The sequence below is a fragment of the Eschrichtius robustus genome, chromosome 1 (genome assembly GCF_028021215.1).
Source record: "Eschrichtius robustus isolate mEscRob2 chromosome 1, mEscRob2.pri, whole genome shotgun sequence".
In the NCBI taxonomy this organism is placed as follows: domain Eukaryota; kingdom Metazoa; phylum Chordata; class Mammalia; order Artiodactyla; family Eschrichtiidae; genus Eschrichtius; species Eschrichtius robustus.
In genome coordinates this window covers 26,807,853-26,825,191 of record NC_090824.1, presented here as the reverse complement: position 1 = coordinate 26,825,191, position 17,339 = coordinate 26,807,853, and the positions used below count along the sequence as shown (strand labels likewise).

The 17,339-nt window shown below is 37.5% G+C and overlaps 1 protein-coding gene across 11 annotated transcripts in view; it reads left to right on the top strand.

The window, feature by feature from the left end:
• The window catches only part of TTLL5 (tubulin tyrosine ligase like 5), a 302,536-nt gene extending 286,270 nt beyond the window's left edge, over nucleotides 1–16,266 (top strand). For all 11 annotated transcript variants that reach the window (XM_068542242.1, XM_068542226.1, XM_068542235.1 and 8 more), the window contains one exon: nucleotides 15,606–16,266. In XM_068542242.1, the coding sequence (XP_068398343.1) occupies nucleotides 15,606–15,628 (23 nt within the window). In that variant the 3' untranslated portion in view covers nucleotides 15,629–16,266. The remainder of the gene's footprint in view (nucleotides 1–15,605) is intronic.
• Nucleotides 16,267–17,339: the final 1,073 nt, after the last annotated feature.

Sequence of the window (17,339 nt, the reverse complement as noted above, 5' to 3'; positions counted from 1 at the left end):
TTTTTTACTATGCATTGCAGTAAGAAAAAAAAAAAAAAAAAAGTTTGAAAGTCACCGGTTTAGGGTCCCTTCATTTACTCTCCTCAGGTAGTTGAACGTCTGCTGTTCTCCTGATCCTTAGGCAAAGAACTGGTATCCAGCGCCCTTTTTGAATTAATGATGCATCTACTGTAGGAGGAATGAGACTGAATTTTTATCAGGCTAAAAATAATTGTTCTAGAATAGGAAAGGTCCCTCCATACATCAGTTCTTTTGAACTCAAAGCTATATAAAAATTTGTTCTTAAACCTCACCAAAGATTTTCTACAGTGAGCATGAATTTATTCTATAGTCAGAAAACAGTAATCATTATTAAATTCCAAAGATTAGAAGGCTGGTGAATAGAAGAAATCAGATTAAAGTTCATAGTATTGTGTTACTCTATCCCTCTTCATTTCTAGAACTCTCTATAAAGAAATTAACTCTTTTTAAAATTTTTTATTGTTACTGTATTTTTTATTAATTTTATTGAAGTATAGTGATGTACAATGTTCTGTTAATTTCTGCTGTACAACAAAGTGATTCAGTTATATATATTCCTTTTCATATTCTTTTCCATTATGGTTTATCACAGGATATTGAATATCGTTCCCTGTGCTCTACAGTAGAAGCTTGTTGTTTATCCATCCTATATATACTAGTTGGCATCTACTAATCCCAAAATCCCAATCCTTTCCCCCACAACTCCTCCCTCCCCCTTGGCAACCACAAGTCTGTTCTCTTAAGTCTGCGAGTCTATTTCTGTTTCGTAGATGTGTTCATTTGTGTCATATTTTAGATTCCACATATAAGTGATATCATATGATATTTGTCTTTCTCTTTCTGATTTACTTCGCTTAGTGTGATAATCTCTAGGTCCATCCATGTTGTTGCAGATGGCATTATTTCATTCTTTTTTATGGCTGAGTAGTATTCCATTTTATATATATATATATATATATATATATATATATATATATATATATATATATATCTCACATCTTTTTTTTTTTAATTTATTTTTGGCTGTGTTGGGTCTTCATTTCTGTGCGAGAGCTTTCTCTAGTTGTGGCAAGTGGGGGCCACTCTTCATCGCGGTGCGTGGGCCTCTCACTATCGTGGCCTCTCTTGTTGTGGAGCACAGACTCCAGACGCGCAGGCTCAGTAGTTGTGGCTCACGGGCCTAGTTGCTCCGCGGCATGTGGGATCTTCCCAGACCAGGGCTCGAACCCGTGTCCCCTGCATTGGCAGGCAGATTCTCAACTACTGCGCCACCAGGGAAGCCCTCACATCTTCTTTATAAATAGTGCTGCTATGAACATAGGGGTGCATGTATCTTTTCGAATTATAGTTTTGTCTGGGTATATGCCCAGGAGTGGGATTGCTGGATCATATGGCAATTCTGTTTTTAGTTTTTTGAGGAACCTCCATACTGTTCTCCATAGTGGCTGCACCAATTTACATTCCTACCAACAGTGCAAGAGGGTTCCCTTTTCTCCATACCCTCTCCAGCATTTATTATTTGTAGGTTTTTTAAATGATGGCCATTCTGAGCAGCGTTAGGTGGTACCTCATTGTAGTTTTGATTTACATAAGAAATTAATTCTTTTTAAGAAAGTAAAGAAACTTTTTGTGAAATAGATCATTTCCCTTTTAATGATTTAGTGATTTATCTTATAAATCCAGATTTATTTACAGGTATATTACATATAAAAATTTTATATATAGACGTTATATATAAACATATAAAAATATGTAAACATATATATAAATATATATCTCAGATATGCTTAAGTGGATTATGCTTCAAAACTAAATAGATGTAGATATATCATAGAATTAGATCCCAAGGACTCTGATTTAGATCAGCCTTGCAATTTTTAAATTTTCAAAAAGGGAAGTTGTTAAATACTCTTATGCCAAAAAAAGCTCTGTGTGAATGTGTTAAATGGTCTGCCCTTAAGATGCTCGTTATCTGAATGTAGTTAAAAAAAAGAAACACTTTTCACTGAGTGATGTCTGAAAGTCATCCAAATAGATGTGTATCTTTCTATTCCATGCTGTAACTTTATCATGCTCATCTTAGGATTTGTTGTAATAAGAAAATGAACCAGAATAAGGGTAATATGGTTTTTACAGGTTTGTAAGAATTAAATATACTTTCAGAAATTAGTTGCGTATAATTTTCTTAGAAGAATTAGGCTTATTGTCTACATGACTTTAGTTCTTTACAGTAGAATTCCTTAAAATGGCATTTTATTAAAACTACTCAATACTCATTTGCAAGTAGGAAGTAAATCTCCCCCATGGATGGACACTTGAGCCCATGTTGGTTTTGGCATCAAAGAGTTACACCAAGTGCCTGTATTCTTCATGAGAATTCAGAAGCATTTCTGGGAGGGCATGAGCGCTTGACGGTGCTGCTGTGGTCAGCAGCTCCCTCTCCCACGTGACTGCATTTCAGCGTCACTTAGGGGCTGCCTTTGCTCTACACAAACCCCTTGCAGCTGTGCCCAGTGCCTTTGTGTCACCCAGGCAGGGTTTCATGAAATGGATCTGATGCTCTTGTGCCTGTGTTGTTCATTCCTGCATACTAGAGCTGTGCCCAGGAAGGTGAAGGGCCAGCAGGTTGGCCCTCACTCCCCAGCTGTCCCTTTCTCCTAATGTCACTCAGGATATAAATAAAGTGATTCATTCACTCTCTTTCTTACCAAACCAGAATGCTGCCAGAGTGTACTACCAGAGCCACTCAGATCCATTGGAAAGGCCTTAGGGACAAATCTAAGGCACAATTTAAAAAGTCTTTGCATTTAGGTAATTTTAAAAATGAATTTAATTTTATTTCTATTAATCATTTCAAACCTTGGAAGGAGAAAAATAACTCCAGTTTTATGTTCATGTTGTCTGAGGTCTGGGCCTTCTTTATTAGAATGGAAGTCATGATGAATTTCTGTCTTTTCTAAACTAGAAAAGCCAAGATCAGATGATCTCATTGGAAATTTGCATCCCTTTCCTTCAGACAGCTGATGGGTGGTAGAGCACTGGTCTGGAGTGTGGATTGCTGCTTATCGCACGGGGCCTTTTGCTCTTTGCAGAAGCATAGTTTGTACTGTTAGTTGGAAGTCTTTTATCCCATCAGGAACCCTGCTGTGCTTCTGCTCATTTCCACAGCAGTCAATGGAATATTTACCAAGCAGTCCCCCTGTAAATATTTACATGGCAAAATGCTATGAGCTCGGGCCATGTAAAGATTTGTAAGACATGATCTCTGCCCTGAAAAGAGGGTAGCAGGGGAAATGAGGGACACGTGCAAGACAAAGTCCCCTCCCCCCCTCCCCACCCCCAAAAGTTTAAGAAACAATGTTTTAGGTAATTTAGGAAAGTCTGTCCACCATTCTGCTCGGGGAACGTATACCTTAAAGTGAGCATGGAGTGTGAATCTGCTGTGCCTTCTCCACTCCTAGGTGCCTCTCATGGTGCATTTTACCTTGGCAGAATGTCAATCGTGTTTTAAAATATTTTTATTCACTGTGTAACACAAGGCAGTTACTTTAGTCTGGTGCTAGGCTGGGAGAAAAATTGGGTTTGTTGAACTCTGATAGTTGCCAAACCAGTATAATGTATTTTACAGGTGCTTTAAGATTGTCAAAAGTAATTCTGATTTTATGTTTATGTTGCTTATTGACTTTAGAACTAACCTAATAAGATGTAACTGTTTATTTGATAAATGCCAAGTGAGTGTGTAAATAGGCAGTATGATCTATAGACATTTGACGAAAAAACAAGAAAGAAGTTCCACACTAGGACATCAAAGCAAAAAAGAAGATGGGATAACTTCAATGGCTGTTTTTTTAAAGTCCTACAAAAAAGAGCTGGCTTCTGATCATGGCCACCGAGGCAGTGAGGGGGGAAATGCAATAACATTATTATTCTGTATATCCTTCCTGCCCTAATTACCCCAGCACTGGGTCACCAGGCAGGAGCAGGGATTAAAGCAGCTCTAGACTAGAATTATGGCAGATGTAAGGGACAACTGGCAAATCTCAAGGTGAGAGTCTAACTGGAGACCTTTCACATAAAGATGGGACCCCAAAGGGCTGTATTCTCCATGTGAAGGTTAACCAGAAATAAACCTCCCCTCCCACCTGTGCTCCACCCGCTCAGGCACTGAAAGAAATTGCCTGTCTTGAACCTTGGTGGTGAGTGAGATGGAGTGGAGGACTCTCCCCTGATCATTTATAACCACAAACTGGCTCTCATGTAAGCTTGGGCATGAATTCATATTCCCTAGGTGCTCCAAAAAACTTCAAACTGAGAATTTTGTTTAAGGTGGTCCTAAGCTAGTGGTGGCCCCAGGCATCCAGTAGAATTAAATACATATTTTTTCTGGAGAAATCCTCCTTCAACTCAAATCTCAAATAATTCCCACAGGTAACATTCTGAGAACTGTGGTATCATAGTTTAAAATTACAAAACAAAAAAGGAAACACAGCACCATAAGCAAGAGTCAGCAAAAATAACAGATAACAATATCAGACCTGCAAAGACTAAGATATTGAAATTACCAGACATACAATTAAAAAAAAAAATTCTCATATGTTTAGAGAAATTAAATGAGGGAATAAAAGTATGAGTAAAACCAAGAGGTTAAAATCATGACCAAGCAGATTTGAAAAAGAACTAAGTAGCACTTTCAGAATTGAAAAAAGTATAGTAATTAAAGTTTAAAATTCAACGAATGGGCTTAACTGCAGATTAGATCCAGCTGATGAGAGATTTAATGAGCTGAAGATGTATTTAAAGAAATTATCTGGAACGTAGCACAGAAAGAAAAAGTGGTGGAAAACCCAAGTGAGAAGCCCTAATAGACATCTAACTGGAGTTCTGGAAGAAAAATGGGGCAGGGACAATATTTGAAGAGCTCACAGCTAGAAATTTTCCAAAGCTAATGAAAGACACACAAATTGCAGTGAATCACAAGAAATCCACACCTAGACCCACCATACTAAAACTTTAGAATACCAAAGACAAGGAAAAGATGTTAAAAGCAGCTAGAGAGAAAAGAAGCCTTACCAAAGGAATGCCAATTTGGTTGACAGCATACTGCTCAACAGCAATAGTGGAACCCAAAACGCAGTTTAATCTTGCCATTGATGACAAGAAACAATTACCAAGCCAGAAATGTACTTAAAGCAAAAATATCTTTTAAGGATAAGGATGAAATAAAGACACTTTTCAATGCATAAAGCCCCAAAGAATTCGTCCCTAGCAAACCTCCACAAAAGGAAAGAATCTAAAGAATGTATTTCAAATAGAGAAAGATGACACCAGAAAAAGGTCTGAGATGCAAGGAGGAATTATGAGCAAAGAATGTGTAAAAATATGGGCAAATGTAAACATAATAACCAGTGAAGTGATAGTTATGTTCTTGTGTGGTTAAAAGGGAGAGAGAGGGAATGAAAATATCCAACATCAATATCATACAAATCAAGAGAGAGGGTATGATCAGAGTTAAAGTAGTCTAACCTGACATTGTACAATAAAAAGGTGAAGATATTGATTAACTTCAGCTTTACATAGTTTATACAAATGCAAAAATGAATAGAGTAACTACTAAAAGATTAGAAATGTGAAACTTCCAAAATAGTAGAGAGGAAATGAAATGAGAAAAATAATAAATCCATAAGGATGAAAAGAAAACACAGAAAAGGTAGAACAAATAGAAAGCACACTTAAGATTGTAGAAATAAATAAAAATATTAGTAATTACAAAAATATGAGTGGACTAAATGTTCCAGTGAAAGTCAAAGACTGATTCATTAGACAAATATTTACTGAGCATCTACTATGTGCTACACACTACTGTCAGCACTAGGCACACAGCACAGAGCAGTGAACAAAACAACCAAAAATCCCTAATGGGAGAGATAGACAACAAACCAAATATAACACAAATAGTACATTAGGTAGTGGTGAGTGTTCTTAGAGAAAAAGAAAAGCCATGAAAGGAGATAGAGAATAAGGAGAGGCACTATTCTAAACAGAGTAGTCAAGAAGAGTGTCATTTGAGTGAAGCCCTGAAGGAGGTGAGGGAATGAGCTGGTGGTCATGAAGGGAAGGGAATTCCAGGCAGAGGGAACAGCATGAGCACATGCCTTGAAGGGGATCATGGCTGCTGTGTGGGGAGCGAAGAAGAGAGTGGGCACAAATGGGCCTCAAGAGATGATGAGGGGCCAGACTATGAAGGACGCCACGAGCCAAAGCTGTTTAAAAGAGACACATCTCAAACATAAGTATATAAAAAGGATGAAAGGAAAAGGCTGGAAAACGATATACCAGGGGAATGTAGCTATAGTCATCAGACAAATCGATTTTTTTTTAATATGAGTAATTTTTTTTTGAACATCTTTATTGGAGTATAATTGCTTTACAATGGTGTGTTAGTTTCTGCTTTATAACAAAGTGAATCAGCTATACACATACATATATTCACATATCTCCTCCCTCTTGCATCTCCATCCCACCCTCCCTATCCCACTCCTCTCGGTGGTCACAAAGCACCGAGCTGATTTCCCTGTGCTGTGAGGCTGCTTCCCACTAGCTATCTATTTTACATTTGGTAGTGTATATACGTCCATGCCACTCTCTCACTTCGTCCCAGCTTACCCTTCCCCCTCCCCATGTCCTCAAGTCCATTCTCTATGTCTGCATCTTTATTCCTGTCCTGCCCCTAGGTTTTTCAGAGCCATCAAAAAAACAAACAACCTAATCCAAAAATGGGCAGAAGACCTAAATAGACATTTCTCCAAAGAAGATGTACAGACTGCCAACAAACACATGAAAGGATGCTCAACATCACTAAATCATCAGAGAAATGTAAATCAAAACTACAATGAGGTATCACCTCACACCAGTCAGAATGGCCATCATCAAAAACTAAACAAATAGATTTTAAAGGCAAATAGCATGTCAAGAAATAAAGAGGATCACTACATTATGGCTAAAAGTTCTAAAGATTCACCAGGAAAGTATTTAACTTTTTCTTGTTGACTTATTTTAACTAGTATATTTCCTGACTTTTAAAATTAAATACAATGCATACTTATGAAAAATATATTGGGCAAAAATGAACAGAACCACAAAGAGAGATAGACAGATCCATCTTCATAATGGAATGTTTTAATGTAACTCAGTAATTGGTAGATCAAGCAGTCTGAAAATCTTGAAAACATTTTAGGAAATTTGAACCACACAGTTAACAGGCTTGATATAATAGATATGTATAGAACATCACACTAAGTGCGTAATACACATTCTTTGCAAGTGTCTGTGGAGTATTTGTGGAAACTATGTAGTAGGCCTTAAATCACATTTCAAAGACCATATTCCCTGATCACAATGCCATAACAAAAAGGTAACTGGAAAATCCTCATGTGTTTAGAAATTAAGGAAGAGTTAACTCATCAGAAAAATCATAATTAGAAAATACTATTTATCAAAACCTGAGGAATATTAAAAAGTAATATTAAAGGAAAATTTATACAGTACTAGGGAAAGGGGAGAGGCTGAAAGTTAATGTGCTAAGTATCTGACTTAAGAAGTTAAAAAAAGAACAACAACATAAATTCAAAGATAACAAAGATAAAAGAGGAAATTAATAAAATAGAAAATAAACTTAACGGTTGTGAGGAACAAATAGGGACATTATTATACATCCTTCAGAGATTAAACAGATGGTAGGAAGATGCTATGAATAACCTTACTTTGATACATTTTTTAAACTTTGGTGAGATGGATACAATTTTAGTATTTAGCTTATAAAAATTTACTCAAGAAGAAATATAAAGCCCAAATATTCTTTTAATTATTAGGAAATTGAATCAAGAACAGGTCTTTCTGCAAATTCAACACTAGGCTTTTATGGTTTTACTGGCCATCCAAAGATCAGATATACCAATCTTCCACAAACTGTTCCAGAGTAGCGGAAAAGAGGGAACACTTCCTAACTCTTATTATCATCTTAATATCAAACTCTAACAAAGACAGTCACCCACCCCCTAAATGTTCTAAAATTATAAGATCTTAATTGTGGGTATAAATGTGAAAAAGTCTGAATAGAACATTAGCAAACTGAGTCCAGCAATGTTAAAATAAGACATCATGATCAAGTTAGGTCCATCCCAGAGATTCAAGATTGTGTAATATTTAAAAATCAACTAATGTAATTTTCTGCAGTAACAGATTAAAGGGAAGAAAAATCATATGCTCCTCTCAATGGATACAGAATGAGCATTTGATAAATTCAATACCCTCATGACTTTAAAAAAATTCCTACTTAAGTAAGAATAGAAGGGAACCTAATGATAGAGTATCTCTACAAAAAAAGCAACAGTAACTATCATGCCATTGGTTGGGAAACCTTGAAAATATTCCCTTTAAGATGCAGAGCAAGACAAGGGAACCCTTCACTTCTATCGAGTGTTGTACTGAAAGTCCTAGTCAGTAAAGCAGAACAAGGAAAAGAAATGACCTAAGATTCAGAAAGGAAGAAGCAAATCTGCCATTATTCTTACCTAATGTATTTGTCTGATTGGAAACCCAAAACGAATGTTCAAGTAAATTATTAGCTCTATAGCTGATTCACTTTGTTATAAAGCAGAAACTAACACACCATTGTAAAGCAATTATACTCCAATAAAGATGTTAAAAAAAAATTATTAGCTCTATAGGAGTTTTCCAAAATCAATTACATTTCTGTACATCAGCAACAAACAGGTAGAGTGTGTGATTATACAACAGATACCCTTTGTATCAAAGTTATAATCATCAAAACATATAATGTACCTAGGGAAAACTCTAACAAAAGATATGTAAGACCTAGTATTTAAAAAATTACAAAACCCTATGGAAAGTCACTTAAAGAAAAAAAAAACAAATTAATGGAGAGAGAAACATGTACGTAGATTAAAAGTCAGTTTGGTAAGATGTCGGTTCAGTATATGCAAATCAGTCACTGTGATACACCATATTAACAAATTAAGGAATAAAACCATATGATCATCTCAATAGATGCAGAAAAAGCTTTTGACAAAATTCAACACCAATTTATGATAAAAACTCTCCAGAAAATGGGCGTAGAGGGAACCTACCTCAGCATAATAAAGGCCATATATGACAAAACCACAGCAAATATTATTCTCAATGGTGAGAAACCAAAAGCATTTACACTAAGATCAGAAAAAGGACAAGGATGTCCCCTCTCACCACTCTTCTTCAACATGGTTTTGGAAGCCCTAGCCACAGCAGTCAGAGAAGAAGAAGAAATGAAAGGAATACAAATTGGAAAAGAAGAAGTCAAACTGTCACTGTTTGCAGATGACATGATACTATACATAGGATATCCTAAAAATGCCACCAGAAAACTACTAGAACCAATCAATGAATTTGGTAAGGTTGCAGGATACAAAATTGATGCACAGGGATTCCTTGGTGGCACAGTGGTTAAGAATCCACCTGCCAATGCAGGGGACACGGGTTCAAGCCCTGGTCTGGGAAGATCCCACATGCCACGGAGCAACTAAGCCCATGTGCCACAACTACTAAGCCTGCGCTCTAGAGCCCACGAGCCACAACTACTGAGCCCATGTGCCACAACTACTGAAGCCCATGCGCCTAGAGCCCCTGCCCTACAACAGGAGAAGCCACCACAATGAGAAGCCCGCGCACCGCAATGAAGAGTAGCCCCCACTCACTACAACTAGAGAAAGCCTGCATGCAGCAACAAAGACCCAACACAGCCAAAAATAAAATAAATAAAATAAATAAATTTTTAAAAAATTGATGCACAGAAATCTTTTGCATTCCTATACACTAACAACAAAATATCAGAAAGAGAAATTAAGGAAACAACCCCACTTACCATCGCAACAAAAAGAATAAAATACCTAGGAATAAACCTCCCTAAGGAGGCAAAAGACCGGTACTCAGAAAACTATAAAACACTGATGAAAGAAATCAAAGATGACATAAACAGATGGAGAAATATACCATGTTCTTGGATTGGAAGAATCAATATTGTGAAAATGACTGTACTACCCAAAGCAATCTACAGATTCAGTGCAATCCCCATCAAACTACCAATGGCATTCTTCACAGAATTAGAACAAAAAATTTTACAATTTGTGTGGAAACACAAAAGACCCTGAATAGCCGAAGCAATCTTGAGAAAGAAAGACAGAGCTGGAGGAATCAGGCTCCCCAACTTCAAACTATACTACAAAGGTACAGTAATCAAGACAGTATGGTACTGGCACAAAAACAGAAATATAGATCAGTGGAACAGGATAGAAAGCCCAGAGATAAACGCACGCACATTTGTCATAATTTATGGTCACCTAATTTATGACAAATGAGGCAAGAATATACAGTGGAGAAAAGACAGCCTCTTCAATAAGTGCTGCTGGGAAAACTGGGTAGCTACATGTAAAAGAATGAAATTTGAACACTCCCTAACACCATACACAAACATAAACTCAAAGTGGATTAAAGACCTAAATGTAAGACCAGACAGTATAAAACTCTTAAAGGAAAACATAGGAAAAACACTCTTTGACGTAAACCACAGCAAGATCTTTTTTGACCCACCTCTTAGAGTAATGAAAATAAAAACAAAAATAAACAAATGGGACCTAATGAAACTTAAAAGCTTTTGCACAGCAAAGGAAACCATAAAGAAGACGAAAAAACAGCCCTCAGAATGGGAGAAAATATTTGCAAACGAAGCAACTGACAAAGGAGTAATCTCCAAAATATACAAACAGCTCATGCAGCTCAATATCAGAAAAACAAACAACCCAATTAAAAAATGGGCAGAAGACCTAAATAGACATTTCACCAAAGAAGACATACAGATGGCCAAGAGGCACATGAAAAGATGCTCAACATGACTAATTATTAGAGAAATGCAAATCAAAGCTGCAAAGAGGTTATCACCTCATACCAGTCAGAATGGTAGTCATCAAAAAATCTACAAACAGTTAAGTGCTGGAGAGGGTGTGGAGAAAAGGGAACCCTCTTGCACTGTTGGTGGGAATGTAAATTGATACAGCCACTATGGAGAACAGTATGGAGGGTCCTTAAAAAACTAAAACTAGAACTACCATATGACCCAGCAATCCCACTACCGGGCATGTACCCTGAGAAAACCATAATTCAAAAGGACACGTGGACCCCAGTGTTCATTGCAGCACTGTTTACAATAGCCAGGACATGGAAACAACCTAAATGTCCAACGACAGATGAATGGCTAAGGAAGATGTGGTACACGTATAAAATGGAATATTAGCCATAAAAAGGAATGAAATTGGGTCATTTGTAGAGACGTGGATGGACCTAGAGTCTTTCATACAGAGTGAAGTAAGCTAGAAAGAGAAAAACAAATATCGTATATTAACACATACATGTGGAATCTAGAAAAATGGTACAGATAAATCTATTTGCAGGGCAGGAATAGAGACGTAGATGTAGAGAACGGACATGTGGACGTGGCGGGGACGGGGAGGGTGGGTCGAACTGGGAGATTAGGATGAACATATATACACTATCATGCATAAAATAGGTAGCTGGTGGGAACATGCTATAAAGCACAGGAAGCTCAGCTTGGTTCTCTGTGACGACCTAGATGGGTGGGATGGGGGGATGGGGTGGGAGGGAGGTCCAAGAGGGAGGAGATACATGTATACATATAGCTGATTCACTTCATTGTACAGCAGAAACTAACACAACATTGTAAAGCAATTATACTCCAATTAAAAAAGTTATAAAACCCTATGGAGAGTCACTTAAAAAAAACCAAATTAATGGAGAGGGAAACATGTTCATAGATTAAAAGTCAGTTTGGTAAGATGTCAGTTCACCCCAAAATTTATCTGTAGTTTGGAGAGGATATTAGTTGTTCATTTTTCTTTTTTTAACTTTAGTTGATTCTGAAACTACATAAAAGAGAAAAGGGTCAAGCCTAACCCTTATACTCTTAAATAATGGGAATGAGAGATAGGGAACCATGTGTGACTTGTCTTACTAGATACCAAAAATTATTATCAAGATTATTATCAAGGGGGACTTCCCTGGTGGCGCACTGGTTAAGAATCTGCCTGCCAATGCAGGGGACATGGGTTTGAGCCCCGGTCCGGGAAGATCCCACATGCCGCGGAGCAACTAAGCCCGTGTGCCACAACTACTGAGCCTGCACTCTGCAACTACGGAAGCCCGCGTGCCACAACTACTGAAACCCGTGCGCCTAGAGCCCATGCTCCACAACAAGAGAAGCCACCACATTGAGAAGCCTGCGCACCACAACAAAGAGTAGCCCCCGCTCCCTGCAACTAGCGAGAGCCCGCGCAGAGCAACGAAGACCCAGTGCAGCCAAAAATAAATAAAATTAATTTATTTTTTTAAAAAAAGATTATTATCAAGGTAAAGTAATTAAGAGAGTGTGTTGTTGGCACAGAAAACTGGTCTTCTAGATGGAAACAGTTTATGGCAGAGAGGTATTGCAGTTAAAGGAGGAAAGGGTGGCTTTTTCAATAAATAATGATAGGAAAATAAGTTATTGTGTGGGAAAAAAATGAAAGTAGATCTGTTCTTCATACCCTACACAATTTTAGTTTGAATTAAAAACTTAAATACAAAAGGCAAAAGTGTCAGTATTTTTGTAAGATGTTATAGCACAATACATTATGACCATAATGTAAGGGAAAGATTTCTTAAATTAGACTCAGGAAGTGCAGACTAGAAAGGTGAAAACTGATCAATTTGACTTTATTCAAATTAGGAACTTCTGTTCTAAGACACCATAAAGATGTTGTGGGATTTTTGTTTTGTTTTCCTTTTATCCTTAAGTTCTTCTCTATTAGAAATACATGCTAAAGTATTTATGAGTGAAATGATGCGTTATCTTGGGTTTTCTTTGAAGTATTCCAGGAGAAAAAACATGGGGAGAGAGATGAAACAAGAATGGTAGGACGTTGATAATTATCGAAGCTAGAGGATGGGAACAGGAAGGTGTCATACTATTCTAGTTTGTGTATATGTTTGAAATTTTTTATTTTAAAAAGTTTTTTAAAGAAACCATCCATTTTTATGGTGACTGCCCTGGATTTTCTGGAAGTTTTAACATTTAAAACAAAATCATTTTCTGAAAAGGTCACTTGTTAAGTGTATATCTAAATGCAATCTAATTTTTATCTCTGAATAGGACTTTCCTTATAAATTAGTAAATCATGAAACAACCTCTTTTAAAAAAAAAGATACCCTAAAGAGATTGAAGAAACAAGTCACAAACTTGGTGAGGGTGTTTGCCACGCACCCTCAAAAAATTAGTTTCCATGTATTAAGCAAAGAACTTTAAAAATCAATAAATAGTTTCTTAGATATGACATCAAAAGCATAAGCAACAAAAGAAAAAATAGACAAACTGGACATCATCAAACTTTTTAAATTTTGTGCTTCAGAGGACACCGTCAAAATGACAACCCACAGAATGGGAGAAAATATTTGCAAATTATGTTTGTAATAAGGGACTTGTATCTAGAATATGTAGAGAAGTCTTAAAACTCAATGATTAAAAAGACAACTCAATTTTTTAAATAGGCAATGGATCTGAACAAGGCATTTCTGCACAGAAGATATACAGTGCCAATTAGCATATGAAAACATTCTCAACGGCATTAGCTACTACGGAAGTGCAAATCAAAATCATAGCAGAATACCACTTCATACCCACCAGGATGGCAGTATTCAAAAAAAGACAATAACAAGTGTTGAGGCTGTGGAGAAATTGGAAGCTTCATACTCTGCTTGTGGAAATGCAAAATGGTGCAACTGCTTTGGGAAACAGTTTGGCAGGTCCTCAAACCATTAAACATAGAGTTACCATTATAACCCAGCAATATGTATATAACCCAACAGAAATGAAGACATATGTCCAAACAAAAACTTGCACTTGAATGTTTTTAGCAGCATTATTAATAATATCCAAGAGGTAGAAACAGCCCAAATACCCATCAACTAATGAGTGAATAAATAAATATAGTATATATACACAATAGAATATTATTCAGCCATGAAAAGGAATAGCGTACTGATGCATGCTACAATGTGGATGACCCTTGAAAACATTATGGTAAGTGAAAGAAGCCAGACACAAAGGACCACATATAATATGATTCCACTTAATATGCAATGTCCAGAATAGGCAAATCTATAGAAACAGAAAGTAGATTAATGGTTGCTTAGGTCTGGGGGGATGAGCTGTATGGGGGTGATGGCTGAGATGTGGGTTTTCATTTCCTTTTGATGAATATGTTCTAGACTTGATAGTGGTGATGGATGTACTCTGAATATACTAAAAGTCACTGAATTTTACACATTGAATGGGTAAATTGAATGGTATGGAATTATATCTCAACAGAGCTGTTTAAAAACATCAAGAAGCAACAACTCAATAGGAAAATAAGCAAAAGGCATACCCAGGCATTTTGCAGAAGACAAAACATGTGTGTGTAATACTAGATACTTGAGAAGATGCTCAACCTCATTCCTATTCAGTCAGATGCTAATTAAAACCACAGTAGGATACCATCATATCCTCACTTGATTCGCAAAAATTTTAAATTCAGGCAATACCGCTTCTCCACATGTAGAGGAGGTTGAGGTTGGGGGGAAGCTCATCCACTGGCAGAGGCGGTATGAATTGGTACAACTGCTTTGGAAAATAAGCTGGCATTATTTTTAGAGGGTTGAAGATGCAAGTATTTATGACCCAACAATTCCACTCCTAAGTATCTATCTAAAGAAATTCTTCCAGTTGTGTACTGAGATCACATATAAGAATAGTCACATAATAAAATAGCACTGTAAAATTCAAAACCACATAAAACTAAAATAAAATGTGTAGGGATATAAGTATATGTAGTAAATAGACCTGTTTTTTAAAAGCAAACAAGGGGAAGATAAACCCAAAATTCAAGATAGTGGAAATGAGAAAGAATTGGGAGGGTCTCACAGGGGATTTAGGGTAATAGTAATGTTCCTTTTCTTAAACTGGATGGAGAAATGTAGATGTGTATTTTGGGGGTGGAGGCAGGGGGTACAAGGCAGAGTGTTATCTGATAACCCAGCACGGAGGGAAGATTTAGACAAACTCTGGAGCGTACATAGAGCAATTTTTCCGTGTGGTTCAATATTGAATGCTAATAATGCTGACTCTGAGTTTCTAGAAAAGGCTAACTTATTTAGCATCTTTTATTTAAGAAGCAGAAGAGATAAAATGTTCTTATGCGGGGCCGGGAGAAACTAAGAAAACAACACAAAAAAGAAGCAGCAGCAGAATAGGAGTGTTTTAGAAACGTTTCCAACAAAAGTAGTTAAAATTAATAGTTTTTTACTTCAAAGTGATCTTCATTTATTTGGGCCACAGCTACTTTATTCTTCAGTAATGCTAACTAATCCAAACATTCCTGTAAATTAGTAAAACCCCACGTGCTCATTTCAGATACTCAGTGGTTGGTTGACTTCCTCTTTTTCAGATCCCGCCCACACTAAAAGATGAAGCACAGACACGCGGAGGAGGAACCTATTCACTACTCCACTACTCCTGGGTGCGTGACTCCAGTGAAGCATCCACCAGTGCTGCAAGGGGTCCAGAGTATTTTTTTTTTTTTTGCTGTTTCAGTCCCCAGTGCCTACCAGCAGAAGTGGCAGTAGATTGTTGCCTATCAGCCAATCCAGACTTTTCCTGAGACGACAGGAAAACATGTCAGCTGGGTTTCCGTGGAACTTGGCAGTGGGGACATTCAGCAGAAGCAATATATACCCCATCAGAGCACACTTGTATCTTTTACCCCTTTCACCCCCTCTCCCACCTGCTTAGGTCTTCTCTGTCCCTCTCCTGCTACCACACAGAGGTGATATAAAAGAGGCTCTTTGGCTATTTGCATTTTGCTTCCTCTTCTTTTCAAGATTGCAGTATTAAGCTTTACCTCCTAAAAGCCTAAAATCTCAACAACATTATGTACCAAAGTTGTTCTTCCCTTGCAAGAGGGTTTGGAGGAAAGGGGGAGTTTATATCACAAGTTTCCCGGAGAGTGAAAAAAAGTCCGTGTGCTGCTGACCACATGAGCCATGGTGAAGGCACCCTTTGGAATTACTGATTTCTAAAATTAATAAAGTAAGTCTATTTTTGTTTTCTTTTTTTTCCATTTACTAATTTCCAAACAATCAGTATTCACAAATGAGACTGAAGTAGGCCCAACTTCTCATTTTATGTCATTGCTGGGCAATTTTTTAAACTTCAGGTAAGAAATGTGAGTTATAAAGAGATGTTTTATTCTTATATTTGGTTTCAACAGATGGTGGGTCCAGGCTCTTCCCCAGGGGCAGCTCCAGCACCTGGGAGGCTGGGGCATGCAAATGTCTCCATTATCAGACCACAGCAGACGGGTCCTCCAGTGGCACGTGAATCTGTATCCAGTTGCACAGTATTTACCTAAACGGTTCATCAGAATGATGCAGCTCAGCCCCCTGGTTGCTTTCTGCTTTACCTCTGCTTTCTTGCTTCCTTGTCTGTCCTAGGTCCTCTCTCTGGCCTCCACTGGAGAAAAGGTTGAAAGGTGACTGCAGAGCCCACTGAAGGTTGACTTAGCTGCCACAGGGAGTTATTGGGGAGAATCCAGCATCTGAGGTTTCCACAACAAAGTCCTATAGATTCAGCATTGAAATCCTAAAAGAAAAAGGACCCTCAAAAAGGCAGAGAGAAGAAGGGCTCTATTGCCTTCCTGGTAAATGAAAACAGGTTTGAGCCCATTGAAGCATTCTGTTTGCTTGTGAGGGATGAAGTCTGTCAGTTGCAGGAGAAAAGAGAGAATGCATTCCAGGTGTTCCTGTGACTTCTGGTTAGTAGTTTGAGGACCATCTTAACTGTTTTGCTAATTTGGTTATGAATTGGTTAGTAGACAAATTAGAATTCCTTCATAGTCCCCTGCTGATGTGTAGAATTGGGAAATAAGGTGTTTGGGGAGACTCACCATACGGTTCTTGTAAAAAAGCATAAGAGGGTATGAGCCCAGTAAAAGAACTTTTAGACCAACTAGAGTGTTTGGAATTGCCCTAGGTAACCATCAGAATTGAATCCTCAGGCTAAATTTCTTACTGCATTCACCATGTGCTGATCAGGTGTAAGACCAGACTCCAGATCTCTTCCTTCATTCACCCAAGTACTTTAGTGTCATTCTTATTGGTATTGGACTTCTCTTGGTAACAAA